The following is a 26196-nucleotide window of genomic DNA, read 5'->3' on the forward strand; positions in this document are numbered from 1 at the left end:
ATTCTATAGTCTTTGACGATACTCAGATTAAGAATCTACCATGTAGGCTAAACAGAGATTTTTGATTACCTTAATCTGCCTAAAATCATAATCAAAGTAAACACAAATCGAATTAAGACGTGGAGTATTCCTATTTTAGTGGCATTATTGAAGTGCAGTACAGACATGTACACATCTTAATCAAACTATTACTGTCGTGTTTTCAAACTATTACTTTTTGCCGCATTTTGCGACAGGATACACACACGGCAGTGGTCAACCGTTGACGGAAAATAAAAGAGCTTCAACACCGCCGTCGTCTGTATACATGTACAAATAATTAACTGCACTTGAAGCGTTCATAAAATTAAAAATGAATGGCATCATCACGAAGACGAACCATATGTTTATACGTGAAATTCTGGCGGGGACGTCGGATTGCGTCGCGTGGCGACGTAATGACACATGCCATTAATCGATCTATGTACTATAACATGTAAAACGGGAACACAAAAGGATTATTCTAAAAGCAACTCATGTAAACACCTTTATCATAATATTGTCTTATTCAGAATAAGGTAAATAATTAGATTACTGATGTCCATGTAAACGTAGTCATTGATACTAAAACCCAAGCTTTGTGGTGTGACATGTTCAGGCTTGAACTTGGCTCTACATCAGCTTTTAAGTACACAAAATAATTTACACATCCTTGAATAGCACGACTGACTTTGTTATTGTGAAGGTATTTGTAAGCTTCCAAGTTTTTTAAATTGCTCATTACACATCCTTACTGTCAAAAGCAACTGAATCAGCAGTAGCTAAATATGTCACTGTAATATAATGCACAACCATTTTTTTTTTAATTGTCCGCCCATTCCACTATTAAAGAAGGAACAGGTATGCTGATGTTGTCCTTTATCAGTTCTGTTAGAGTGTGATTCCACATCTTGCTATAAATGAATGACTATGAACACATGAGTATGTTTCATTTTTTTCATGTCCACTAATTGTGCTTCTGATGGTCCTTTCGGAGCAAATAAATCTGTGAGCGATTAAAAGGTCTACCACAGACAGAAAAACATCACATGGCTTTCTTCGGCCAGATTCTGACCTGAACACCAGCATCTTCTTTCTCATTCTTAAACATTCTTCAAGTCTGACTCGCTTTGAGCAACTTCCCCTTTTGCTCAGCCTTGTCACCCAATTGCTGTGGCCTGAGGTCCACAAGTGTCTGTGAAACCAGAAAAGCATTATTTTAAGGACTCAACAAAGTAGCACTTTCAGAGAATAAATCTTCCTTTATTTGTTCGATATTTAGAGAAAACCTTAAACTAATAAAAGACTTTAGCTGTAAAAACAATTTGACTTCTGAAACAATCATATGTTTGGTCAAAATCATTTGGTCAACATCACTGCACACGAGTTTACATAATGTGCTCAGTTCAGTACAGGAACACAAGTGTGTATGAGTATCAGAGTAAAAGATTACCTGATTGTGTAGTTCAGTACAAAACAACAATCATCTCTTTATTGTTGAAACATATACATGTCAAATCATATTTGAAGACCTGCTTTACTCTTTTCTTTGGAGTTCAAAACCATGAAAATAAGAATAAACTAATATCAAACATATTTCAAATGTTTTTTTTCAGAAACAACACGAGATCTGCCCATGAAAGACTTGAAAAGACTCTTTATAAGATATAATTTACAGCCTGCATTTGTCAAATCACTGGATGTTGCTTTTGAAGGGTGTTGATCAGTCACAGCGACGGAAGAACTGGAAGTGGTAGTCAGTAAATAAAACTTCTGCAAAGTTCAGATCGGTGTTACAATCTGCCAAACCCTGTGTGAAAAGAACACATATATACTGACAGATTTAAGTCATGCTGCTAGTCACATCATCATTGCCATAGACACATTTAATTTGGCAGTACCATAGACAGAAGTACAGTCTGTCCAATATTTCATATTGTTAAAGTCATAGATAATCTTTGATTTTAGAAGCCCTGTGTTTTGGTCCACTGAAGATATATTGTTTCGTGTTTCATTAGCTAAATGACTTGCACTCAAGAACACAACACTACAACACACTGGGCTTCATTCATGAAACAAGAGCAGAATGACTTTTTGTGTAAAAAAGCGACTATGCTAAAAGTAAATGCGTGTGCACACACACACAATTTTTTTTATTATGCATTTGTGAATCCGGGAGAAGAGTTTTAAGGAATGTCCACTTTACGCTCAAATTACTCGTATATTAACAAAAAGTTCATGAGTGAGGCCCACTAATCAGACTGTACTCATGTCTCCACACAGCCTCATTTTCATTCATATGTTTTCTACCCTGACTAAAGTCTTAATTTAAAGACAGCATACATTTACAAGATTAACACACAAATACATAAAAAGATACACTCACAGCAACAGAAGCACGCAAATGGTAAGATGCACGGTAGTGATTTGCCACGGCCAGTGTCCATTTATGTATGTAGCCCTGTTGAAATGGAAAAGACTTCAAACAAATGCATGATATCAAAAAACATTTATCTAAAAATTAATTTTTACCTAGGCCATGTACACACTTGCAGATCAATTTGGCTGTCAGATCACCTTTTAATGCTTAATCCTGTGCTATACACACACACTTCAGTCATTTTAAAGGAGTGACAACTGCATTCTACAACCAAATCAACTCCCCAAAAATGTACAGAAATTCTATGCAGTGTGTCCATAGCTGAACAGCTAGTTGTTGATGACGTATTGATTGCCAGGTTGTCACTCCTGAAAATTCCCGAAATGTATGTGGCCTTAATGCATTACCTTTTTTAGCCTAACTGTCAATCACATTCTTTGAATTATCCATAATTTTCATGAATATCCTATGAAATTAAAGTTTGAATAGTCTACAAAGAATATTGTTAAACAATAAATGGGAACAAATGTGCTGTGTAAAAAAAATGTGTCAGCAATAAATCTGTCAATAAAAGCTCACTTGACTTATCAAATTATCATTATAAAACAATTACTCTAAATATATTATGCATTTAAATTATTATGAATATATCATTTAATATAATTACTGCATGAAAGGCGTTTCTAATGCATGTTGCTATGAGAGTGTAAGTGTTAAAGTACCTGTGTGTTGAGAGCAGTGTTTGACTCTGGGCCATTGTAGTCAAGTACTGAAGAGCACTGCTCACTCTCATCATGTGAGCACTGGTGAATCACCAACAACTCAGTTGTGCTGCTCAGGTGTAAGAAAAACACTCATATCAATGATGATGTGAACCACATATGAAGACACTGTTTTCCATAACTTTTATAAAAAAATATACAGTACTTTCTGTCTATTTATTATATATGAGCAATATTACACAAGCAAGATTGCAATATTTCTTTGTATCAACACAGAGCAATTCGGCCATCAGCACAAAGCCACATATTAACATACAGTGTTGGCCAAAATTATTATAACACTAGTATTTTCAACAGCTAAAAAATGGTTTTAAGTCAGTTATTTCTATCTTTTGCTGTAATGTGTCTGTAGGAAATACTGTATCAGTTTACATTTCCAAACATTCATTTTGCCATTAATTGTAATAATTTGCACAATGAGCCTGAGCTCCACACAGAGCTCTGATCTCATCATCATCCAGTCTGTCTGGAATAACATGAAGAAACAGAACAAACTGAGACAGACTAAATCCAGCAGAACTGTGGCAACGTCTCCAAGATGCTTCAAGAAACCTACCTGCAAAGCTCCCTGAAAAACTATGCTCAAGTGCACCGAGGGCAAAAGCAGCTTTAAATGCAAAGGATGGTCACACCGAATGTTGTTATTAATAGAATTTAATAAAGAAAATCTATTTATGACATTACTTTTGACAGCATCCTCATTTTACAGCACATTTTCAGGTGCCTAAAACTTTTCACAGTATTGCAGCTTTGCAGGTAGTTCTCTTGATGCATCTTAGAGACGTTGCCATGGTTCTTCTGGATTAAATGCCAATTCACACCGCACAGACAAATGCCAACAAACTAGTCTGTTTGAGTTTGTTGGATCAGTGTGTTACCCCTGTTGGCGTTGGTTGGAGTTTGTTTCCACCCAACTGAACATGCTTATAGATATAGAGTTGGTCGGTGTCTGTTGGTGCAGTGTGAACATGACAGTAATTTTTCATAAGATTCTAAAGTCAACGGTCAACTTGAGCCAACTTGTTTGTTGGAGTTTGTTGCCGTTTGTCTGTGCGGTGTGAATGGGCCTTTAGTCCGTCTCAGTTTGTTCTGTTTCTTTATGTTATTCCAGACAGGCTGGATGATAATGAGATCAGATCTCTGTGTGGAGCTCTGGCTGTTGTCAGACTCATTGTGCAAATTATTACAATTAATGTTTGGAAATGTAAACTAATATTTCCTACTGACACACTACAACAAAATGTAGAAATAACTGACTTAAAACCATTTTTAGCTGGAGAAAATACTAGTGTTCTAATCATTTTGGCCACCACTGTAAACGTGTATCTAAATTCTGAACCCTAAACAGTGGAAAAGTCAACACACATGTTAAAATGTCAGCTTTTTTTATTTAAAATGAATTCAATGTGCATCAATGAGCTTTGGGCACCCATGACCCTGATGGCGTTTTGGAGATGCTCTGATCCAGTTGTCTAGCCATGACTATTTGGCCCTTGTCAAAGTCATTCAGATCCTTTTGAGTGCGTACGTGAAAGTGACGTGACGTGGCCAAGTATGGTTACCCATACTTAGAATTTGTGCTCTGCATTTAACCCATCCTAAGTGCACACACACAACAGTGAACACACACCTGGAGCAGTGGGCAGCCACGCGTGTGTAATTTGATCAGTTTATGAGGGTTTTGTAAAGTTATTATGCTTTTCACTTTAGAATACTGATACAAATAATTAGTAATTATCCGTGTAAATTAGTAATCCCTTCTAAAGGATTTGATAATACTTGAGTCATCACTAGTGGGATACAATGATCTGTACGCTAGAGTTAATTACACATTTAGCATTATTCACATTAATTATGAAACTGTATATAATAGTTCTTAGTAGTTCTCTGGGAAATATGAAAAATAGTTGTTACTGATTAGCTAATAGTGAACTACCACTTTCAGCTGAGTGCTATTACTTACTAATTAGTTAATCATAAATAATTTTTAATAGTTAATAGTAGTTGCTAGAATGTTAAAAGTGCATTAGTCATTTGTTCCCGTCATTAATGGTGGATTTATATAATTACTCTTATTACCTCACTATTAACATATAAAACTACATATACATGTATTATTTTTATTTGTTTAATAAATTGATAGTTCACATTTATCGGTCTAGCCCTGCTCAACATGATATTAAAGGAATAGTTCACCCACAAAAACACCCTTATACCAAACTCTTAAAAATCTGTTCCTTCTTCAGCAGCTCTCAAATGTCATTCTCAAACTGGCTCATCTCTGGTCATACAAATTTCAGAACCAATGCTGTTTAATATCTAAAGGAACCAGGAACAAAGGAATTTGGTTCATATAACTTCAGAAGACTTCAACTATAGCAAACAAGTCAGACTGTGTGGTAAATATAAACTGTTAAAATGGAAAAGAGCACTATGAAAATTCTTCACAACAGCTCAATTTGAGTTCCACAGGAAAAACAACAGCATACAAGTTTGGAACAAGATGAGAGAATTTCCTTTTGGGTGAACTCTAAAGCTGTTAAATGTTCTGCGCTGTGGCTTTGTTCCATTACTTAAACTCAATGAGAATGAAGTTGAACTCTTATGAAGGCCGGAGTGCAGTATAATGAAGACTGTGTGCAACATCAACAATCTTTCACTCACATCATTTGGAGGGTTATGGGCATGTTGGGTGGGATGTGTTTACTGAGGGGAATGATGTATGTGTAGTTTCCTTTCCTACAAAACACATAGATCAATAAGTAAAATGCAAATTTATTACAATTGAACATTTTTGATGACTTTAGTGCTGTAAGTCAAGAAATCCCCAAGAGCTATAAACTCTGTTGTAAAGAGCATCATAGACAAATAGTCCCCTTTCATACTCTGCATAACATAACTCTTTCATAAAAGGGAACATACAACTGTGAACACCATACTAAGAGTGAAAAAGGAAAAATGTTGAATGTTTGTGTACATTGAAGATGTAAGTCTGATACCTACCCACAATTCTCCTGCTGACAGTACTGCTGATCTATAACTTGTTGATTCTGCGTTACGAGGATGGACTGTATAGTTGTGTTTGTCCCTGTAAAGAAGACAAGAACAAAGACCTAAAGGTGTGAATCACTATTTTGGTCACAGCTACATTTATTCTGTTATTAGGACTAAAGAATATTTCAAGATCATGGATTTATTTTAAGGAGACGGTCACAAATATTCACAAACTAATAATTGTGCACCAAAACTACCCACATTTAGGCCATTCTTTGCGGAAAAATTTATAGAGGTGAATGAAAGTGGCAAGTAAATGAACTAGCTTCAAAATAAAACAACATGAATGGACCATAATGCAATAATTCACTCTCAGTGTGAAGGAAGTGATAAGGATTCATTGCTTCATTTAAAATCTCATTGTGTGTCTGATAATCTGGATTTGGCATTAATAGTCTTATTTAAGATTTAAGATCGGTCAACTTACAGTCAGTAGAATTTTTCACTTTTTCTAACCACTTCTCTGAAAGGGAATAAATTAAAATGACATGAATACAGACACAAATATTTAAAAAAGTATATTTGAAGACAGAAGACTGCCACCATGTCTCTCACCTGTCTGTGTTTTTCCCAGATTGGGGATTCCATGTGATAGAGCATCAAAGGGGACAGTTGTGTCTGTCAGTTGGGTGTTATGATTATAAATGAAAGTTGAAGGACAGCAGTAAACCTCATCTGAATAAAACACATTGGAGACATCAATCTCTGGAGGCCAGGGATGAGGAGAGGTGTTGGAGAACACTGCAAACAGTCAAAATGAAATTCACCATATAAAATAAACAATGAGTAGAATATACAGACAAACCAACTCACATGTAATTTCTCTAAATATCTACATACAGTACCTGTAGTCAATGCTGCTGTTGTGGAATACGTTGGCATAACATTGGTGTCGTTGAAACTGTACATGCCAAGAAACCAAAGTTAAATCTTACTTACATTGAGTAGCACAGTAACAGTGATGAAACAAGCATGGCAAGTGATGTGATTGAACATGACTGAATCTGAGTCTGTGTGCACCCAGTACATTGGTTTGTACTGATACTGATCACTGAAGATGACATTGTACCTGTTATTGAAGTCCATGTCTTCTTGTAATGTCAACATATGAAGAGCAGTAATAGAAATGATACTGCAAAACAACATCACACACAGATCAATTCTGTCATGTTTATTGAAATATCAAGATCCAGTAGAATTACAAGTGGTCTCAAACTTCCCTCGATAGCTTTAATTTAAGTAATATTCCAGGTTAAATACAACTGTCTTTGTTATTTGAGCTGTGAAAGTTTTTATCTGTAAATCAACCATTTGAAATAAGAATGCATTTTTAGATTTACACTTTTTTGTTCAGTGTTACAAATTAAGGAACAAATTGATTATTTTCTGTGGTAATGACCAACAGAGCATTAATAAATTATATTTAACTGGGAATATTTCTTTAACTTAATAACTCTTTAACTTTAATGGAGCACCGCACATGCCATTCAAGGAAAAAAATCCCATAACTTAATTTCTACACTGTAAAAAATGATCGTGATTTTAACGGTAAAAAACTGTGAAAATGCTACGGTAAAAACCTGTTACATGGTTAACGGAAAGTTCCTGTAAAATTTACAGGGAAAAAACGTAAACTGACGTTCCCAGAATTCCCTGCGTTCCATTTCAAATTCTGTTTGAATTTGATATTTTTTCTTTGAAATAACTATGTTTCTTCTTAGTTTTTTCTTATCAGTTATGTTTATTAGGGTTGTATGTTACATCTAATGTTGTTAAATTAATGTTTATAGCATATTTCAGTTAAATATGCTTGTGTGAATGACACTGTGCACCTTCTGTATATTCTATTGTTTAAAAGTTGCTTGTGATGGGCTTTGGCTCATCATGTGACTTTCTTATCATCACCTGCATTTGGTGGTTATCAGTGTATTTCAAAGGAACAAAACAGATTTCAGTACTTTAATAGGTTGGTAAATTAAGATTATATCCGTTTAAGAAATTACGGTATTTAACTGTAGTTAAAACCGTAAAACCTAAAACGTTGCTACCGTATTTTTTACAGTAGAATTCTGGCAACCACAGCTGCCAGTTTTTTACCGTAAATTGTACGGATTTTTTTTACAGTGTACCCTCATTTTAGGCTAATCGTGGCCACAATATAACTACGTTAAAATATAAAAATTTTCAAATTAAAATTACAATTAATAAATACCACCATTTGTTCCCCAGATTATTAATAACAGTTCATTAAGACAATGCACTGCACGAGGCATTATCTTATTAAAAATATAAAACTACAGTTTTAAGGAGAAAATACTCTACAATGGTGTTGATTAATGGATTGGTACATGGTTTGTCTAAAAGCATATTAAAAACACCACATAGACATACAAACAACATAAAAAACTTGATTTTCACCACAGAGGGACTTTAAATGAGATTTTACTTTCATTTTAATTGTATTAAAATACAGTAATTTTTCCTTTTTTAAAAAATGTATTCTCTATTCATTACTGACCCATTTGGGAGGTTCCACATTTTCTGTTTTGCTCCAATCTGATACTGTATATAAATAGAGCATTTAAAATAAAGTGTACTTAAGAAGAACATCTTACCAAAGAGCCATGGTTGTTACTAGCATGATGACACTAGCTTGGAATACTCTGTGTTGAAGACAGTTGTGATATCTCCCACAGAAGTAGTTCTGAAAGAGAAATATAGAAAGTAGCCATATTTGTCACATTTATTGTACAAATTGATAAATAAAGGGATTTTCACATACTGTGCTTGACTGCTGTGGCGTTGGAGGTGGAGGTGGATGTTTCGAATGGAGTGTGTTGTTTTTGTTGATTTTCCTGTGAAACAAAGATTTCAGTAAAACAAATGATTTCAGATTATAGCATATGAGCACATATATCACAACAAAGTGAGTTTGTATTTCCGTTCAGCAAAAATGCCATAATTTAATTGGGGAAGTAGTGGCCTAATGGTTAGCACGTCGGACTTGTAATCCAAAGGTTGCGAGTTTGAGTCTTGGGCCGGCAGGAATTCTAGGTGGGGGTACTGAATGTCCAGCGCTCTCTCCACCCTCAATACCACGACTGAGGTGCCCTTGAGCAAGGCACCGAACCCCCAACTGCTCCCCGGGAGTATGGGTCACCATACTTGGCTGTATGTCATGCCACTTTCTTTCTTTTCTTTAAATAAATAGAAATATTGTTGTAATTGTCTATGGAGTTTTAAATGGGTTGTATTAGGGAACTGAGTTCTGAATTCCCTATGTATTAATTTCATCACTGCCATCAAGACTCACAGGAACTCAGACAGCTCTTTACCAGCTTTCGTATATCCTGTAAGTGTTATAACAACCAGAAGTTTATTACCGATAGTTAAGATATTTACATACTTTGGGAATGATAAGCATTCCTGTTAAGTGTTTCCCAATTTTGGAATTTGTGTTATTGTTAATGAAAAATTATACTAAATAATAACATTTGAATTAAATCAAATAAGAATTAAAAGTAAAGTACATTAAACAAAAATATTTACAAAAATTACAACAAAATAAAAATACATTTTGATTTAGGTTTTTGATACATGGTATATTATAAAATGTAAAGCCTGCCTGCATTAAATATGAAAACACTCGACTGTGCGGTTGTGCCAATTACTGAATTAACTCAATAAACAATCAATAAACAATAATTCTGAAATATCTAACACTGAAACAACAAAACCCCAAAAACCTGAAAACTAAACTAAACTTGACCATGACTGAATAAAAATTAACAAAATCTAAAATAAATTGAAAATAAAATAGAAATAAAAATCGAAATGATTCAGTGAAAAGTTGAAACATCTATTTCATGGTAGTGTTATATTATTGTAGTTTTTATTAATAATTTAGTTTTGTGTTTTAGTCAATTTTATTATTTATTTTTTTCAAATATGTCTATATAGTTTTTATTCATTTTCATTTCAGCTAGTTATTTTAGTACATCAAGTTAAACTAAGCTAAAATGATAAATGTTTCCTTTGCTACTATTGTATAAACTATTGTCTATTTTGGGTAACTTAGATAATGTGCAGTGCTGGACTCTAGTACCCCTTTTCCACCAAAGCAGTTCCAGGTGCTAGTTCAGAGCCAGTGCTATAGCTGGTTCTTAGTTAGTTCGACTGGCGAACCCTTTAATAACCGGTTGCTTTTCCACATGCTAGAGAGCCAATACAGAGCCAGCTCTTACGTCACTGAATACGTTTCATGTTTCGGTTCACTAGCGCAGCACAACAGTCTTGTTCGATGTACATCAGCGCCACGCAGATCGATCGATCGGCACACAACAAACTAAAGCACGGTGAGAGCGATCCAAAAGCATAAAGAGCCGTCTGCTTTCCAGTCACTCCCGCAGCACCCCGATATGCCTCGCACCGAACGGTCCGCACAGCGCCGATCTATCCTGGACAAGCCTAAACAAACTATCAGCAATGGCGGACGTTGCGGTGCTATTTGATGTTCATGGCTTTGCGAACCTACATCGGCATCCAAACACGGCGAATCAAACGTGTTAGCGTTTAGCTGCTATTTCAAATATGGCGGTCCAAGTTTCTGTTCGTCTTGTTGGTCACGGTAACCCCGCCCCCAGCTCCTGACGCAAGCGGTTCTTCCTTCTAGCCCAGCAAATGTTTTGGTGCTACTTACGAACCGCATTTACTGGTTCGGAGCTGGTTCTTTGGATGTCGAAAAACAAAGAACCGGTTCGAAACTACAAACCCGATTCCAAAAACGTTGGGACACTGTACAAATTGTGAATAAAAACAGAATGCAATGATGTGGAAGTTTAACATTTCAATAATTTATTCAGAATACAACATAGATGATATATCAAATGTTTAAACTGAGAAAATGTATAATTTTAAGGGAAAAATACGTTTATTTTAAATTTCATGGCATCAACACATCTCAAAAAAGTTGGGACAAGGCCATGTTTACCACTGTGTGGCATCCCCTCTTCTTTTTATAACAGTCTGCAAACGTCTGGGGACTGAGGAGACAAGTTGCTCAAGTTTAGGAATAGGAATGTTGTCCTATTCTTGTCTAATACAGGCTTCTAGTTGCTCAACTGTCTTAGGAAGATGCGACAAAGAAGACCTCTTTATGATGCGCCAAATGTTTTCTATGGGTGAAAGATCTGGACTGCAGGCTGGCCATTTCAGTACCCGGATCCTCCTTCTATGCAGCCATGATGCTGTAATTGATGCAGTATGTGGTCTGGCATTGTCATGTTGGAAAATGCAAGGTCTTCCCTGAAAGAGACAACGTCTGGATGGGAGCATATGTTGTTCTAGAACTTGGATATACCTTTCAGCATTAATGGTGCCTTTCCAGATGTGTAAGCTGCCCTTGCCACATGCACTCATGCAACCCCATACCATCAGAGATGCAGGCTTCTGAACTGAGCGCTGATAACAACTTGGGTTGTCCTTGTCCTCTTTAGTCCGGATGACATGGCGTCCCAATTTTCCAAGAAGAACTTAAAATTTTGATTCGTCTGACCACAGAACAGTTTTCCACTTTGCCACAGTCCATTTTAAATAAGCCTTGGCCCAGAGAAAACGCCTGCGCTTCTGGATCATGTTTAGATATGGCTTCTTTTTTGACCTATAGAGTTTTAGCCGGCAACGGCGAATGGCACGGTGGATTGTGTTCACCGACAATGTTTTCTGGAAGTATTCCTGATCCCATGTTGTGATTTCCATTACAGTAGCATTCCTGTATGTGATGCTGTGCCGTCTAAGGGCCCGAAGATCACGGGCATCCAGTATGGTTTTCCGGCCTTGACCCTTACGCACAGAGATTGTTCCAGATTCTCTGAATCTTTGGATGATATTATGCACTGTAGATGATGATAACTTCAAACGCTTTGCAATTTTTCTCTGAGAAACTCCTTTCTGATATTGCTCCACTATTTTTCGCCACAGCATTGGGGGAATTGGTGATTCTCTTGCCATCTTGACTTCTGAGAGACTCTGCCACTCTGAGAGGCTCTTTTTATACCCAATCATGTTGCCAATTGACCTAATAAGTTGCAAATTGGTCCTCCAGCTGTTCCTTATATGTACATTTAACTTTTCCGGCCTCTTATTGCTACCTGTCCCAACTATTTTGGAATGTGTAGCTCTCATGAAATCCAAAATGAGCCAATATTTGGCATGACATTTCAAAATGTCTCACTTTCAATATTTTATATGTTATCTATATTCTATTGTGAATAAAATATAAGTTTATGAGATTTGTAAATTATTGCATTCCTTTTTATTCGTAATTTGTACAGTGTCCCAACTTTTTTGGAATCGGGTTTGTAGGCTCTGGCTCCGAACCAGCACTGGAACTGCTTAGGTGGAAAAGGGGTATAGGAAAAGGGGTGGTGATGGCGCAGTGGATAAGACACATGCCTTTGGCGTGAGAGACCCGGGTTCGAATCCACTGTGTGACAAGACACTTAACTTAGCACTTAGCAAGACACTTAACCCCCTAGTTGCTCCAGAGCCGTGCAACCTCTGACATAGCAATTGTAAGTCGCTTTGGATAAAAGCGTCAGCTAAATGAATAAATGTAAATAAATGTATAGGAAACACTGATGCATGGAACTCCATGTTTGTTGAGAAAATGTGTAACAAACTTGAAGAAAGAGCATCTGAGAGGGATAGAGAGAGAAATCCAGTATGGAAAGTTAAGAAAATCGATCCAGACCCTTTAGCAGAAGAGCTGCTGTTGGACCGCATGCTACCCAGCCTCTTCAGCTTGGCCAAGCGAGTGTTCCAGACCTCAAGCTCCTGAATACGAGTCTCAAGGTTATCTGTGAGTTTACACAGCTGCTTCACAGCACCTACATTCTCCATAAAAATCTGCTCCTTTAGGACATAATGACCAAAATTACTTTCACACACCATCCTCAAATGTCTACAAAATGTCACGGCAATTACTAACAAATATCTGACAGACTTACTTTGTCCACCATGAGAAAATTATCAATCTTCTCCCCGTTTACGCAAGTGATATCGCCCATCTCCCTTACAGCCGAAGGCAGGAGTTCTCTGACTTCCTGCGCTATGATTCCTAATCAAAGAGACACCTGATATATTAGAATCCGTCTTCAGAACATTGAATTACAAAAAGTGCAGTGCATATGTTACCCGTTTCGTGATGCTGATCAATTCCCATCCTTGAGGCAAACTCTGGTTTGTAATCATATTCCACAATTCTCATCTGAGCAATCCTCTTGAGCTGCTCCGTTGAGTCCACCTACAACATCACAGACACAACATTTTAGTGGTTTTCGCTAACTGGATCTATCAAGACTGATGTTAATACCAGATGTAAACAGAACCACTTTTGGGAGGCCATCCATTTGAGAAAGTCGTTAACACTGCTGTCCCAACCTTATTTGAATGCCATTTTGTTTAGTTTGTTTTTGTTATCGACTAAGCAGACAGATACTCACTTCCTGAATGTTTTGTTTGGCCCTTCTGTCTGAGGGATGCATGACGTTGCCCATTATCTTGGCATTCCCACAAACCACCAAAGCCTCATCAGGGCTTTCTGTGTTAATGCCAACCCTCCCGTGACACACCACTGACTCAGGGATCTGTCCTCTTTGCCAGAGCACATCACTATCATTCTCAAACTGACCAGGATTGGAGGCCTTTAGATGGAGAGATGATAAAAGTTTGAGAAACACTTTCACACACTATCAAGACATATTGTTAAGTCCAGTGGAAAACTTCCATTACTGAAGCAGCAGTCTTTGAGGAAAATATGTGCAAATATGGAGTTTATAGCAGAATATGTTGGTTACGGTTATGGTCCAAAAGCTTACCCTAACGATGATTCTTTCAGAAACATTAGCAACCAGCAGAAAACGTTCCTCTTTCACTGTAACATACAGAGCAACCACCATCTTAAAGTACCTATGAGACATAAGCAACAACATACAGCTAGTTACCAGTATTGCCTTTGCCGTTGTATTGATCAATGTTAAAACTAGATTCATATAGATTATTTTATTGATGTCTTTATTAACTTTTTAAGCATGAAAGTTTTTCTCTGATATTAAAGATATCATCATTTGTGTTTCAAGGATGAACACAAAGTGTTTAAGTTTCTGTTGAGCAGAACCAATCTGTGAACCTATTACACCGTTCTGAGATGCTGAAAACACTGGATAATGACCTATTTTGGATTTTCACCAAAAGGTCAAGAATTTGCATCCCTGGAGTTCATTCTAAAAGTTGTTTAGTAGACTAGAGGAAAATCGTTAAGAAATCTTTTTTGAAAGGCCTGTTTGGAACATTATTCTCCTTAAAGTATACAGATAACTGTCTAACTGAATTGAACACCTGCATGTCCAAAAATCATGAAATATCAAGAAATGTCCTGCATATAAAAACAAATGTGTCATATTTAATAAGATTTTACATTAAAGTGCTTCTTTGTTCTGTCCAGATTTGCCTGGATCATTTTAGGTAAACTGTTGTTTGTAACTGTAAAAACAGAAACTCTTATGTTTAGATGTATTACTGCCCTATCAAATGAGAGTATAGCTGCATTCAAAATTGCATACTGTCTAGTAATGTCAGACCTCTATTGTGTGTGTCTTGTGTTTCCACGTGCTCCCTGTGTTTCCATGCCCATATTTGGTTTGTTTCCTGTCCTCGTTTGATGTGATTAGTAGTTTATTCTGTTCCAGGTGTGTTTGAGTTAATTATCCTGTGAATTTATAGTCCTGTCTGTTCAGTGTTATTTCGTCTGGCCTACTCGTTACGCCCCGGTGTTCCTGTCTGTGGTCTGTGGTCTGTGTCTGCCTTGTCCTGCCATGTCTTGTCGTCAGTAAAGACTGTTCTTGTTTGAGTTTACGTCCTCGTCTGCATGTTCCTTGTTCCTCCCTGCTGTGTGCACCGTGACAAGTAGGTACTACCTTTGAAACTTACTGTTTGAAAAAAAAAATGTTTGAAAACCGTATATTCTACCGGCATATGTTATGAATATTGGTAGTAAGAATTACATTTGGAGGTACAACATCTGCAATGTTTTCACTGTCAGTCCTGTCTCCCAGTGTCCTGTGTTTTTCTCCCCAGTGTGCCTTCCCACTGACCTAGTTTCTCTCTCTATGTCCTTATTTGGGTTTTCCTGTTCCTGCCCTTGTTTAGTGTGTTTATTAGTTCATTAGTCTCCGTCTGTGTTTGATCTATTTCTCTCTTAGTTTAGTTCTGATTATTTAAGCCCTGTGTTTCCCTGTCTCTAGCGTCCGGTCTTGAGCGTCATTCTGTGTTTCCTACGTTCCTTTGTTTGGATTAATAAAGATTATTGGTTATTTGAACAATTCCTCGTCTCCTCGTTCCCTTGCTCCAGCGAATCGTGACAGAAGACCGGACCGAAACAGAAAGTGAACGCTGCCTTTTTCCCCGTGTTTAAGTTTTTTTGCTTTCTCCTTTTTTCTCCCCGCAGCATGGAAGTCACCGCACGCATCATTGCCCTGGCCCGCCGAGATCTCCAGCTTGTGGAGTATGCGCGGGAGTTCTGCGGGCTCGCCGCAGTGACTGCATTTGATGACGCCACCATCAACTCGCTGTTCTGGCACAGGGCCAACTACCATCGTCCCTTGGACCTCCCACACACCACAGGACTATGCTGGAGGGAAGGGATCCTCCAGTGTCTGGAGAATGTCCTGCCCCGAGCCAGAACCAGCCCTCTGTCAAGCCTGTCAGCTGTTCCCCAGTCAAGCCCGCCATCTACCGCTAACTCAAGCCTGCTGCTATGTCACGCCCACCGGCTGCCACAACGTCAAGCCCGTCGGCAGTCCAGTTAACCCCCAACAGACAGAGGAGGATGAGGAGGAAGAGACTGTTTGCAGCCCCAAAGTTCGCTCCAGTATCGGCTCTAGCCCCTGACCTGAGTCCAGTGCTTGGTCGGGGCTCCTTTAGCACAAATGACCGCATCAGTGAGGTATGGAAGCACCTGTGGCACTGCTGAGGCACTATTGAGCCTTCAGCTCATCTGTATAGTTGGATCGACTCTCTCTCCTCTTTCTCTTGAAAATATCCCATAGATTCCATATGGGATTCAGGTCAGGCATGTTGGCTGGCCAAAAAAGCACAGTAATATCATGGTCAGCAAACCACTTGGAAGTGGTTTTGGCACTGTGGGCAGGTGCTAAAGTCCTTCTGGGAAAGGAAATCAGCATTTCCATAAAGCTTGTCAGCAAATGGAAGCATAAAGTGCTCCCAAATCTCCTGGTAGATGGCTGCATTGACTTTGGACTTGATAAAACACAATGGACCAACACAAGCAGACGTCACGGCACCCCAAATCATCACTGACTTCACACTGGACTTCAAGCAGCTTGGATTCTGTGCCTCTCCAGTCTGACTCCAGACCTTGATTTCCAAATGAAATGCAAAATTGACTTTTATCTGAAAAGAGGACTTTGGACCACTGAGCAACAGTCCAGTTATTTTTCTCCTCAGCCCAGGTAAGATGCTTCTGACATTCTGTTTCAGAAGTGGCTTGGTAGCCCTTTTCCTGAATACGTCTGAGCGTGGTGACTCTTGATAGATTGACTCCAGCTTCAGTCCACTCCTTGTAAAACTCTCCCAAGTGTATGAATCGGCTTTGCTTGACAGTTTTCTCAAGCTTGTGGTCATCCCTGTTGCTTGTGCACCTTTTACTACCCAATTTCTTTCATCCAGTCAACTTTGCATTTAATATGCTTTGATTCTAATATTTTGAGATACTAGATTTGAGATCTAATCATTAAAATTAAAACACTTTTTTAAAAATGTTTTACTTTACATGAAATTAATCTAGAATATATGAAAGTTTCACTTTTTGAAATGTTACAACAACAAAAAAAGAACTTTTTCACGATATTCACATTTTTTTTTTAGATGCACCTGTAGAATGGAACTAGGCATATTCATACATAGTATTTCTATAGGTTGGGCATGCATTCAGAGATGTCAGATATTGTTTGTAACTAACCTCTGATCAGGATTGGGTTTGCCCTTTTTTCTCATGTTATTCGATGTGGTTTCACTGAAGTGTAACCGTCCTAATGTCACCTTTGTGATTTTGTCTCCTGGCAGATTTACTCTGAAAGAGATGTTAAACCAAAAATCAGCATAAATGACACATTATAAAAATGTTTTTCCACATGTTTAAGTATACTGACACTTACCTGACTGGTAAGAAAGGCTTCTTGCTGCGGTCTGACTGAGACTGCTCTATAGTGATGAAATGGTTCTGTGCTTCAAGCTACAAAATGGATTCAAGTGTCAAACACATCATCTACATTCAGAACATAAATGTTTCTTTAAGGTTTTTTTTGCCATGTTATCACTACCTTGACCCCAAACACATTCACGTGGAAGCTCTCTATGGGCATGAGACCTCCTGACGTTCTGACAAATCTAGGATCTCCAACCATCCCTATGTGAACTGTCACCTGGAAGTGGTTCTTCTTCTGACACACAAAGGCTTCATCAGCTGTGGAGTAACTGAAACCCTTATCTGTGTCCACATGGTAACCTGGAGGTGGTCTACTCAAAAGAAAAGAGACACATAATCTTCTTGTGTTTTATTGCTAAATGACATCTTAGTGAATGGAAGTAGATGATGTCTTCTACATGAATTATGGGACCTCAAATTCCTTCTTCACTTAGAGTAACAGGGATACAATGTACAAATAAGATATAAAAGTAAAATTGTATAATATACTACACTATTTTATATTTCCAAAAACAACAACAACAAAAGTATGATAGCATTACCATGTGTTTGGGCATGTACCATGGTAATCCTATGGTGTTCTTTGGTCTACAAGTACCAGAGTTTGCCATCTAATATCATTATAGTACCATGGTTCTAGTCCATCATCATAGGTTAGAAAGTCTTGGGAGTTACTCACAGGCTTTCAGATCTGCTATTGTGGAGTGAGCACCACTGGCTGGGCTGATACTGGTCCCACGTGAGCAGCTGGTGCACAGTGCCCACTGGACTTCCACCAGCTGTGTCACTGTCATAACACTGTGCTTCATATGATCCACTTTCTGAACCTGAAGACAACACAAACATTAAGGAAATACACACAAAATGATATGCAAAGGCTGGAATATACTATACAGTCTGAGTTAACAGATTAAAAAGAATTGGGTTATGTATAATGAGTACAGACTCAAAATCTTTAGCTTTATAGTATGAGTACATCCAGTCCAAGGAGATCAAAACAACTTTGATATTTTGAGACCATTTTAGAACACAGTTTCAATTGTCATGTGTCTCCTAGCGAAGAGGTGCATGTTTATTTGTGAGATTGTTGTTGTGGTTGGAATGACTTGTAAGCCTGGTAGTTTGTGATCCTCAGTTGTATAGTGTAGTAGTTTTTTTTCTGTAACCATTAACAAAGTCGTAAAGCAAGTGCATGATGCCAACTATTTAAAAAGTTTTATAGTGTATGAGGAACATTATATTTGGAATGTCTTTCCACACTGTCGTCGCTGGTTTGTCTTTATCTTTTTCCTGTTATTACAAACTAGTGTTGGCACGATACTGGAATTTCTAACTTCGATACGATACCTTGAAAAATATCGATACTCGATACCATTTTCGATACCACGGAGAAAAAAACTGCCACAATATTAAGGGGGTAATTTTTTTAATTTAAAGATAAATGTAACAAGTCGAGAACATGCGGTATATTTTACATGAACAAAAAAATGTCTTGAGGTACTGCATTTGTTGATTTATTTATTAATCTTTTATTAATCTTAGTTAAATGTTAATTGAAACTAACGTTTACTAATACATGTACTAATTAAAATCCAAAGTTCTATTTGTTGATATTCTCATTTGCTTCATAAACAAAATATTTCCAGATATAGGGTCCTATGAAATCCGTTTTATTTTTCCCCAAATTCCGTTAAAAAATGTTCTACATTCAATTTTTTCCATTTAAATTTTTCTGGATTCCGTTTTTTTTTTTTTTTCGTTTGAATTTTTCTGGACTCTTTTTTTTTTTTAATGGTCAAATTAAATGCTATTAATCTAAAAGCATGTCTAATTAATTAAAATCATGAAAATTATACAATTTAACATTTAATTTATTAAAAGTGTAACAAAAATGACACGTTTAGGGCCGTATGAAATGTTTTATTTTTTTCTCACCTTATGTTTTATTGTTACCAAATTTGGTAACAATGAAAGTGTTTTAGCATGTCTATTAGGCTATTTGAATGGATACAAACTATTTTTATTTATTCTTAAGTAGCCTTATGAAATGTGTTTTCCCCCTCAGAAATTCTGTGTTGTGTATTTAAATTTTACTGGATATCAGATGAAGGCATAAAACAATTTTAATTCATTTATATTTGAATTAATGAAAATTAAACATTTACATTTTTGGCAAATGAAGGGGATTTACTATTAAAATTTAAATATTTTGTGATTATTTCTTTAAAAAAATGAACAGTAGTAGTAAGTAGTAGTATTATGTACATTCTACTAAATAATAGTAATATAGCCTATTTCTGGTACACGGTCTTTAATAGGTTATACCGAACTTTTATTTTGACGGGTTGCCGTGAATACTTCTAAAGTTCTGTGTGTGTATGATATGACGCTAGTTTTACTCAAATTAAATGGTAAAATGCTCGTAAAGTGCCTTTCAGATCAGTTCTGGAGATATTGTTGATGTATTTATGTCCTCATTGAGACGGCAGACGCTGAAATCACCGCGAGCGCCACATTAGTAAACACAACCACACGTGCAGCACATTCACACAAAGACGCGCAGAACATGCAGGATTCATATTTAAATCCACTTTTGCAGCTTAATATTTACAGATACTAGTCCATATCGCGATTTGATTTAAGTGTAATGACCTACTTTTGATTAATTCATCCAAACTTTGACAAATTCCGTGACCTTCCGCGATAAACTGTAAATTCCGTTTTTATGACTGGATTCCGCGATTCCTTGCGCGTTCTCTGCATCGCGGAGATCATAGATCCCTACAGATAGCACTCCTGCTGTGTTCTTTAACAACCAGAGCAGTCATCTTTCTATTCACTTCACTTTTGCTATTTAACCAGAGCCAAGGAGACGAGTGCGGTCACGTGTGGTGCTTGTCCACGCGCCTTTGGAGAGAAGTGAAAGTGACAGCTCGGCTAGTATCGGTGTATCGATACTTCGGGAAATTAATATTGGTACCGTTAAGATATTTCAGTATCGATATTTATCGAAATATCGATATTTTTGACAACACTATTACAAACACTGATTGTCCTGCTTTATATAACACTGATCAGTATAGTGTACATTTTTTTAACTGATAATGGGAAGTGAATGTATGGACACTGATAACAAAAAATCCGTAAAATTTACGGATAGATATGGTAAAAAAATACGGTAGAAATACGGATTTAACTTAAATTTATAGTTAAATACTGTAATTTCATTAACTGAAATAATAATAATATGCCAACCTACTGAAGGCATTAAGCAATTAATTGTTTTTTATTGTTAAAATCACGGTCATTTTTTTACAGTGTAGGAATTTAACTAATGACCTTGGTGTTGTAAACGCCATGTTCTACTGTTTGACCTCAAAGACTTTATATATATATACCAAGATGGTGCACTCATATTTCTATGAATGGGAGAAAGTGCAACACGCAATATGTCAGAATATGTCCCACCTTTAGATAAAAGAGCCAGTGGCCAATTATTACAAGTCATTGCATCATTGTGCAGTCGGCGTTAAAAGCTCCAGTTTCCAAAGAAACAGTCACTATCCTCATACACAAACTTGGGACTGCACATGTGCATTGGCTGATCCAACCTGACATATAAACTTTTTAACGTTATTTTAGCATAAGAAACAACAGATGAAATAGCAATGCTATTTTCAATGCTCAGTGGTTGCAATGCCCGGAGACATTGCAACCACCAAGTTAACAGACTTTCCCTGAAACAGATTTTGGTGAGCTAAGTTTTGATATGCTAGCTGTTGAATATATATAATTATATAATCATCATCATCCTTTTGTGTGTAATGTCTGATTTTTCCTGTGTTTTCATTGTGTTATTAGTTCTGCCCTCTGTGACCTAGTTTCCTCGTTGTTGATTAGTTCATTTGTTTCCACGGAGCACAGAGCGTTCGTCAGAGCCCACCCAAGACGGACAGCCAAAGCCCACCAAGATCGACGAGCCAGCACAAACTATTGTGACAGAGCGGATCATCGTCCAGGAGCCAGAGCCTCAAAACACGTCTGACCAGGTGCATGAGCTGGCAACAATTTCCATGAGAGTTCTAATGGAGTTTGAGGGAATTAATTGGGACCCCACCCATATTTTCACCGCTGAGGGTGAGCTATCATGGTCTCTTTGACTGTTTAAAGGAGGAGGATTTAATTGACTGGTTTGGGGAGGTAAAACCCAATTCTTTTGAGTCTCTGCTGGTTCTGTCCAGCTCTTCTGTGTCTCCTAAGCTTCCTGTGCCTCCCGTGTTCCCACCTAGCCTCCCTCTCCCGCCTCCTCTCCTAAAACCAGCCAGTTTCTCAGCCTTGTCTCTGCTAGTTCCTGTCAGTCTCTCAGTTCACCCTCAGTCAGTGCCATCTGGGCGCTCTGATCCACCTCGGGCCTTCCAGTTTCCAGCTCTGCCTAGGCATGAGGATCCCCTGCCTGAACTCCACCTCAGTCTTTCGACCCATCAACTCCACCTTGGCTCCTAGCTCCCTCGTATCCACCCTGGCCCATCATCCCACTGAGCCAGTGGGCTTCCTCGTCCCTCCGTCTCTACCTTGGTCAGTCGTTGACCCTCCATTGTTACGGGATTCCACTTCTCCGGCTTTGCTTTGTCCCTCCATCCCTCTGGCTCCACCTTGGTCCTCTGTCGCTCTGGCTGCCTCATTGTTGATTAGTTCATTTGTTTCAACCTGTGCTCTATTAATTATCCCATTAGTTCCTTTGTTTGGCATCATACTTAAGTTCTCAGTTCTCCTTCATTGTTTGTCAGTTCTCGTCTGTGTTTACGTTGTGTTGGATTTGCTTTTGGAATTACCCTGTGGATTATTAAAGCCTTTTTCCCTTCATCATCTTCTTGCATTTTGTCTCTTGCGAAGCAACCCGTGACATTATGTTTATATATTTTATTTTGAATGTTTCTAGTAGGGGTAGTGAGTAGGGCTGCAACAATGAATTGATAAAACCGCTAATAATAATAATACATCTGCAAGTCATGTTACTTCTACAGCAGTGAATAACATAATGTTTACATCTGTTGGTAGGTAATGACAATGCAGACGAGGGCGAAAAATGCATAGTGTTGCTTGTCTCACTTTTAAACTTTGGTTTTTCAATCTTTGGCTTTGTTTCAAAACAAAACAGCATTTGTGTCTGCCTGCCATGAAGGTACTGCAAACGTTGTAAAGTACATGAGAGTCCAATGAGATATACATTCTGTGAGTGAGAACACAAACCGAATCACACTTCATTGATAGCGATCCACTTCTACGATTTAGTACAATGTTCATATAAGCAGCAAACCACACCTGGTTCACATGAACCAGGAAAGCAGATTTGGGTATGGTCCGTGGATACGCACCTGAGCTTAAAAACTGTGACGAACCCAGGTGTGCACCAAAAGTACTATGTGAAACCACCCTCAGGTGCATTTTAGAGCATTTGGATCTGACCAAGATGTTGCAAGATATTACACCATAAAGCAACATTTCTAGATGGGCAAATAGAACATGGTCACCTCAGATAGGATGAAAACATTCTGCACATGATGTAATACTTACAGAGTGATGGATTGGTCCAAACTGGGTCAGCACACCTACGCTGCTCTGTGTGCCCCTCAAAAGAATTTGACCTTCTTCTTTTCTTATTTTCAAGTAAGATATTTCTGTTAAAGAAATACAGACTGTAAATATACTGAATGAACTGCAAAAAAAAAGCAGAACAGCACATGCAACACACATCCTTACCCTACATGTTGATCATGTTTTGGGGGCACATAAGGGTACATGGTCTCTGAGCACATTGCATGGGGCACACATGAGGAGGCTGCAGCTGCATTAGCTGGCATATGTCCTGCTGGAAGTCCCATCGGTGGGCACTGAGTATATGGTGGGACACCATGGATGGGTGCATTATGGGACGTGGTTGCCTGTGTGTAACTCTCAACTGTGTTGAGACTGTACTGAGGAAGCGAAGCAGGTGAAATGGCTTTAATGTGGTTCCCAAGGGGTCTGCCAACATCATGGTTCCTGTCTTTAAAGGGACAAGATAGAGGGAAGGAGTCTTCTGACAGGCTATGCACACCCGAGCTGTTTTGTTCAGGTGACCATCTTGATTCTGGTGAAAAGACAGATTGTTTAATGACTACTAGCAGCAATACAAGAACTTTGAGTTTGGGATTTTGGCTCAGAGAAGACTTCACCTAGTATTTGTGGTGGAGAACTACGCTCTGATCCTGAATCTGGTGGTGACTCGGGTAACATGCTAAGAAATGAGAAAAACATGCTAAAAAAAAAAACCAACCATTTTTCTGTGGTAACCTGTCATTTAGAGTGGACTTTACTTAAAATTATTTTACTTGGGATATTTGAAAGAACTCACAAAGTGGGATCTGTCTCATTGCTCAAATACTGCTCCAGAATACTGGTGTCTACCACGGTACTCTCTAACACACCACTCACATCCTGTCCTGATGGAATAAAAAAATATGTTAAAATACTGTCTCTTGTTCAAATTTCTTTTGGGAAGGAGGTTTGATGAAATGAGGCTTTTAGTCACTTTATTTTACCTTGCTTCAAGTAGTTTGACCTTAGTTTTTTTGTTTTCTATATTCAACCAAAGTTACCAAATTTGCAACATCAAGTGGCATAAATATGTGGTCACATTTACTGTGCTTGGCAAGATTTCGCTCAAGGGTGAAAATGCTCCTCATGCAGATTTTGCTCATTTTCAAGTTGGTCACATGACTTTGCTGTGTTAAAAAACAGAAAGCTGATTGTTTTGAAAGAGACTTCTATGTGAGCTGTGTATTATTCATATACTACTCTATGAAAAATAGACCTTTGTTTATGTAACTGCACCTTAAAAGACTGTCTTTGTGTAGTTAAATTGGAACATGCAAGCATCTATGCCTCTATACACAATACAAATCCTTCTGAGACACTTTGGAGAAATTTCAAAGCATTGACACATATCTTACTGCATGTCTCACCAATCACCAGATACCTGAACACCACAATATTGCCAAGAAAGCAAAGGGACCAGAAGAACCTCTCACAATACACAGACAATCTGGTCCAGAAACCAGCTTCCAGACGCCATCAGATAACTAAAATATCCACTAACACTACCAGACAAACAGCCCATATGCACCTCAAAACAAATCTCAGACAAAAGCCACTCTAGAGAATGATGATAATGAACCTAAGGTGCCTTGGCAAGACAAAACAGGCTAAATGTACAATTACCATAATATCAGGACAACAGAACCTGAAAAGGGTTTCACAGAGGACATAATCAAATCAGCACACTGTGCAATAATAAAATACAAAACTAAAATTATAGAATTATAAAAATGATATACTATATAGACAAATCAAGGAGACAATTAACATATGAATGTATGACCTTGATCTGTTAGCTCTTCTGACTGGTTTTATAGATCCGTGGCCTTGAACTATTGATGGTGAACTGTACCTTCATACTGTATAGATTACATAGATTATATTAGATGTGCTTTGAAAACCCTGTAAAACACCACCTCCATACATTTACAGTTCTTAATCTATGTTGTTTGCATAGCATAATAAATTCCTGGTTGGTAGCTGGATTTCAATGTAATATAATTTGACAGAAATAATAGCTGATAATGACATAGGCTACATGAAACATGAAAAGGAGGTTAAAAATACATCCGATCCCATGATGACAATACTCCTGACCAGCAAAAGCAGTTGTTTAACTAACATTGTAAGGGAAGTCAAGTGAATGTTGTTTAGGTGTCTTACCATTAAAAAACTGCTGCAGTGCCTCATTTTCTCCAAGAACATCCATTGGATCAACTCCGGATTTTCTGAATTCCGTTAAGTGCAAGTTTTGTCAAACCCTCTACTATAAAAGCACTGTGTGAACAAAATGGGACAGGCTGTATCTTTGACATGGAGACATAGCATGAATTGACCCAAATACTAATTGACCTCACTTCACTTCAACTTTGAAATATTGGCAGTTTGTTTGTGTCAAGAAGACAAGCGCATTGGATTCCTTTTTGTTGTACTTCTAATGTAATGTGACAAACTGAATTTCATGATCTCACACAAAGTATTGATCCACCTAACAATATTATATCATTAATATATTCAATAATATTGTTATAATCATTTGGTTGCACTTCGTTTAGCAAAATTGTAATACTTCTAAACTTGAACATTTAAAGTCAACATAGAACAAAACTGAAAACGTATGCCCTCCTAACACAAGCTCAAACTGATCATTGCCTAGAATGGCGGCAGCCATTTTAGCTGATCTGACTGTGCGCAAACTTCACATACACATCAGATCAACAGAAATGGCCATATTATATAATCATTTTAGGCCCAGTTTCATAGACAGGGTTTAGCCTAAACCAGGATTAGGACATAGTTCATTTAAGACATTTTAGTCATTTTTATAAAACATTACTGGTGTGCATCTTGAGACAAAACAAAGGCACTGATATATTTTAAGATCAGTCATGTTAAGTTTCTTTCAGTTGAAACAGCTCAGACTTTCATTTTAATCTAGAACTAGGTTTAGGCCTTGTCTGTGGAACCGGGGGTATATAGGTTACATTACATTAAATTCAGTCATCTAAAATCATCAGTACAACCTGCTAATATAATAAACA

General features: G+C 37.6%; 1 protein-coding gene across 1 annotated transcript; it reads right to left on the bottom strand.

The window, feature by feature from the left end:
* Window positions 1–1656: 1656 nt before the first annotated feature.
* LOC306858526 (myelin regulatory factor-like protein) lies at window positions 1657–25364 on the bottom strand (the record flags this gene model as incomplete). The annotated part of the gene is made up of 25 exons (XM_079399090.1): window positions 1657–1828; window positions 2405–2479; window positions 3121–3229; window positions 5845–5919; window positions 6184–6268; window positions 6662–6697; window positions 6790–6975; window positions 7080–7135; window positions 7304–7366; window positions 8850–8938; window positions 9017–9089; window positions 12986–13146; window positions 13242–13351; window positions 13429–13537; window positions 13737–13937; window positions 14112–14202; window positions 17273–17383; window positions 17469–17545; window positions 17634–17829; window positions 18198–18345; window positions 23093–23196; window positions 23279–23648; window positions 23734–23795; window positions 23913–24000; window positions 25319–25364. The coding sequence occupies 25 exons, from the start codon at window positions 25362–25364 to the stop codon at window positions 1742–1744; spliced, it is 2808 nt and encodes a 935-aa protein (XP_079255216.1). The 3' UTR covers window positions 1657–1741.
* Window positions 25365–26196: the final 832 nt, after the last annotated feature.

Source organism: Barbus barbus (genome assembly GCF_936440315.1).
Source record: "Barbus barbus genome assembly, chromosome: 39".
Taxonomy (NCBI): domain Eukaryota; kingdom Metazoa; phylum Chordata; class Actinopteri; order Cypriniformes; family Cyprinidae; genus Barbus; species Barbus barbus.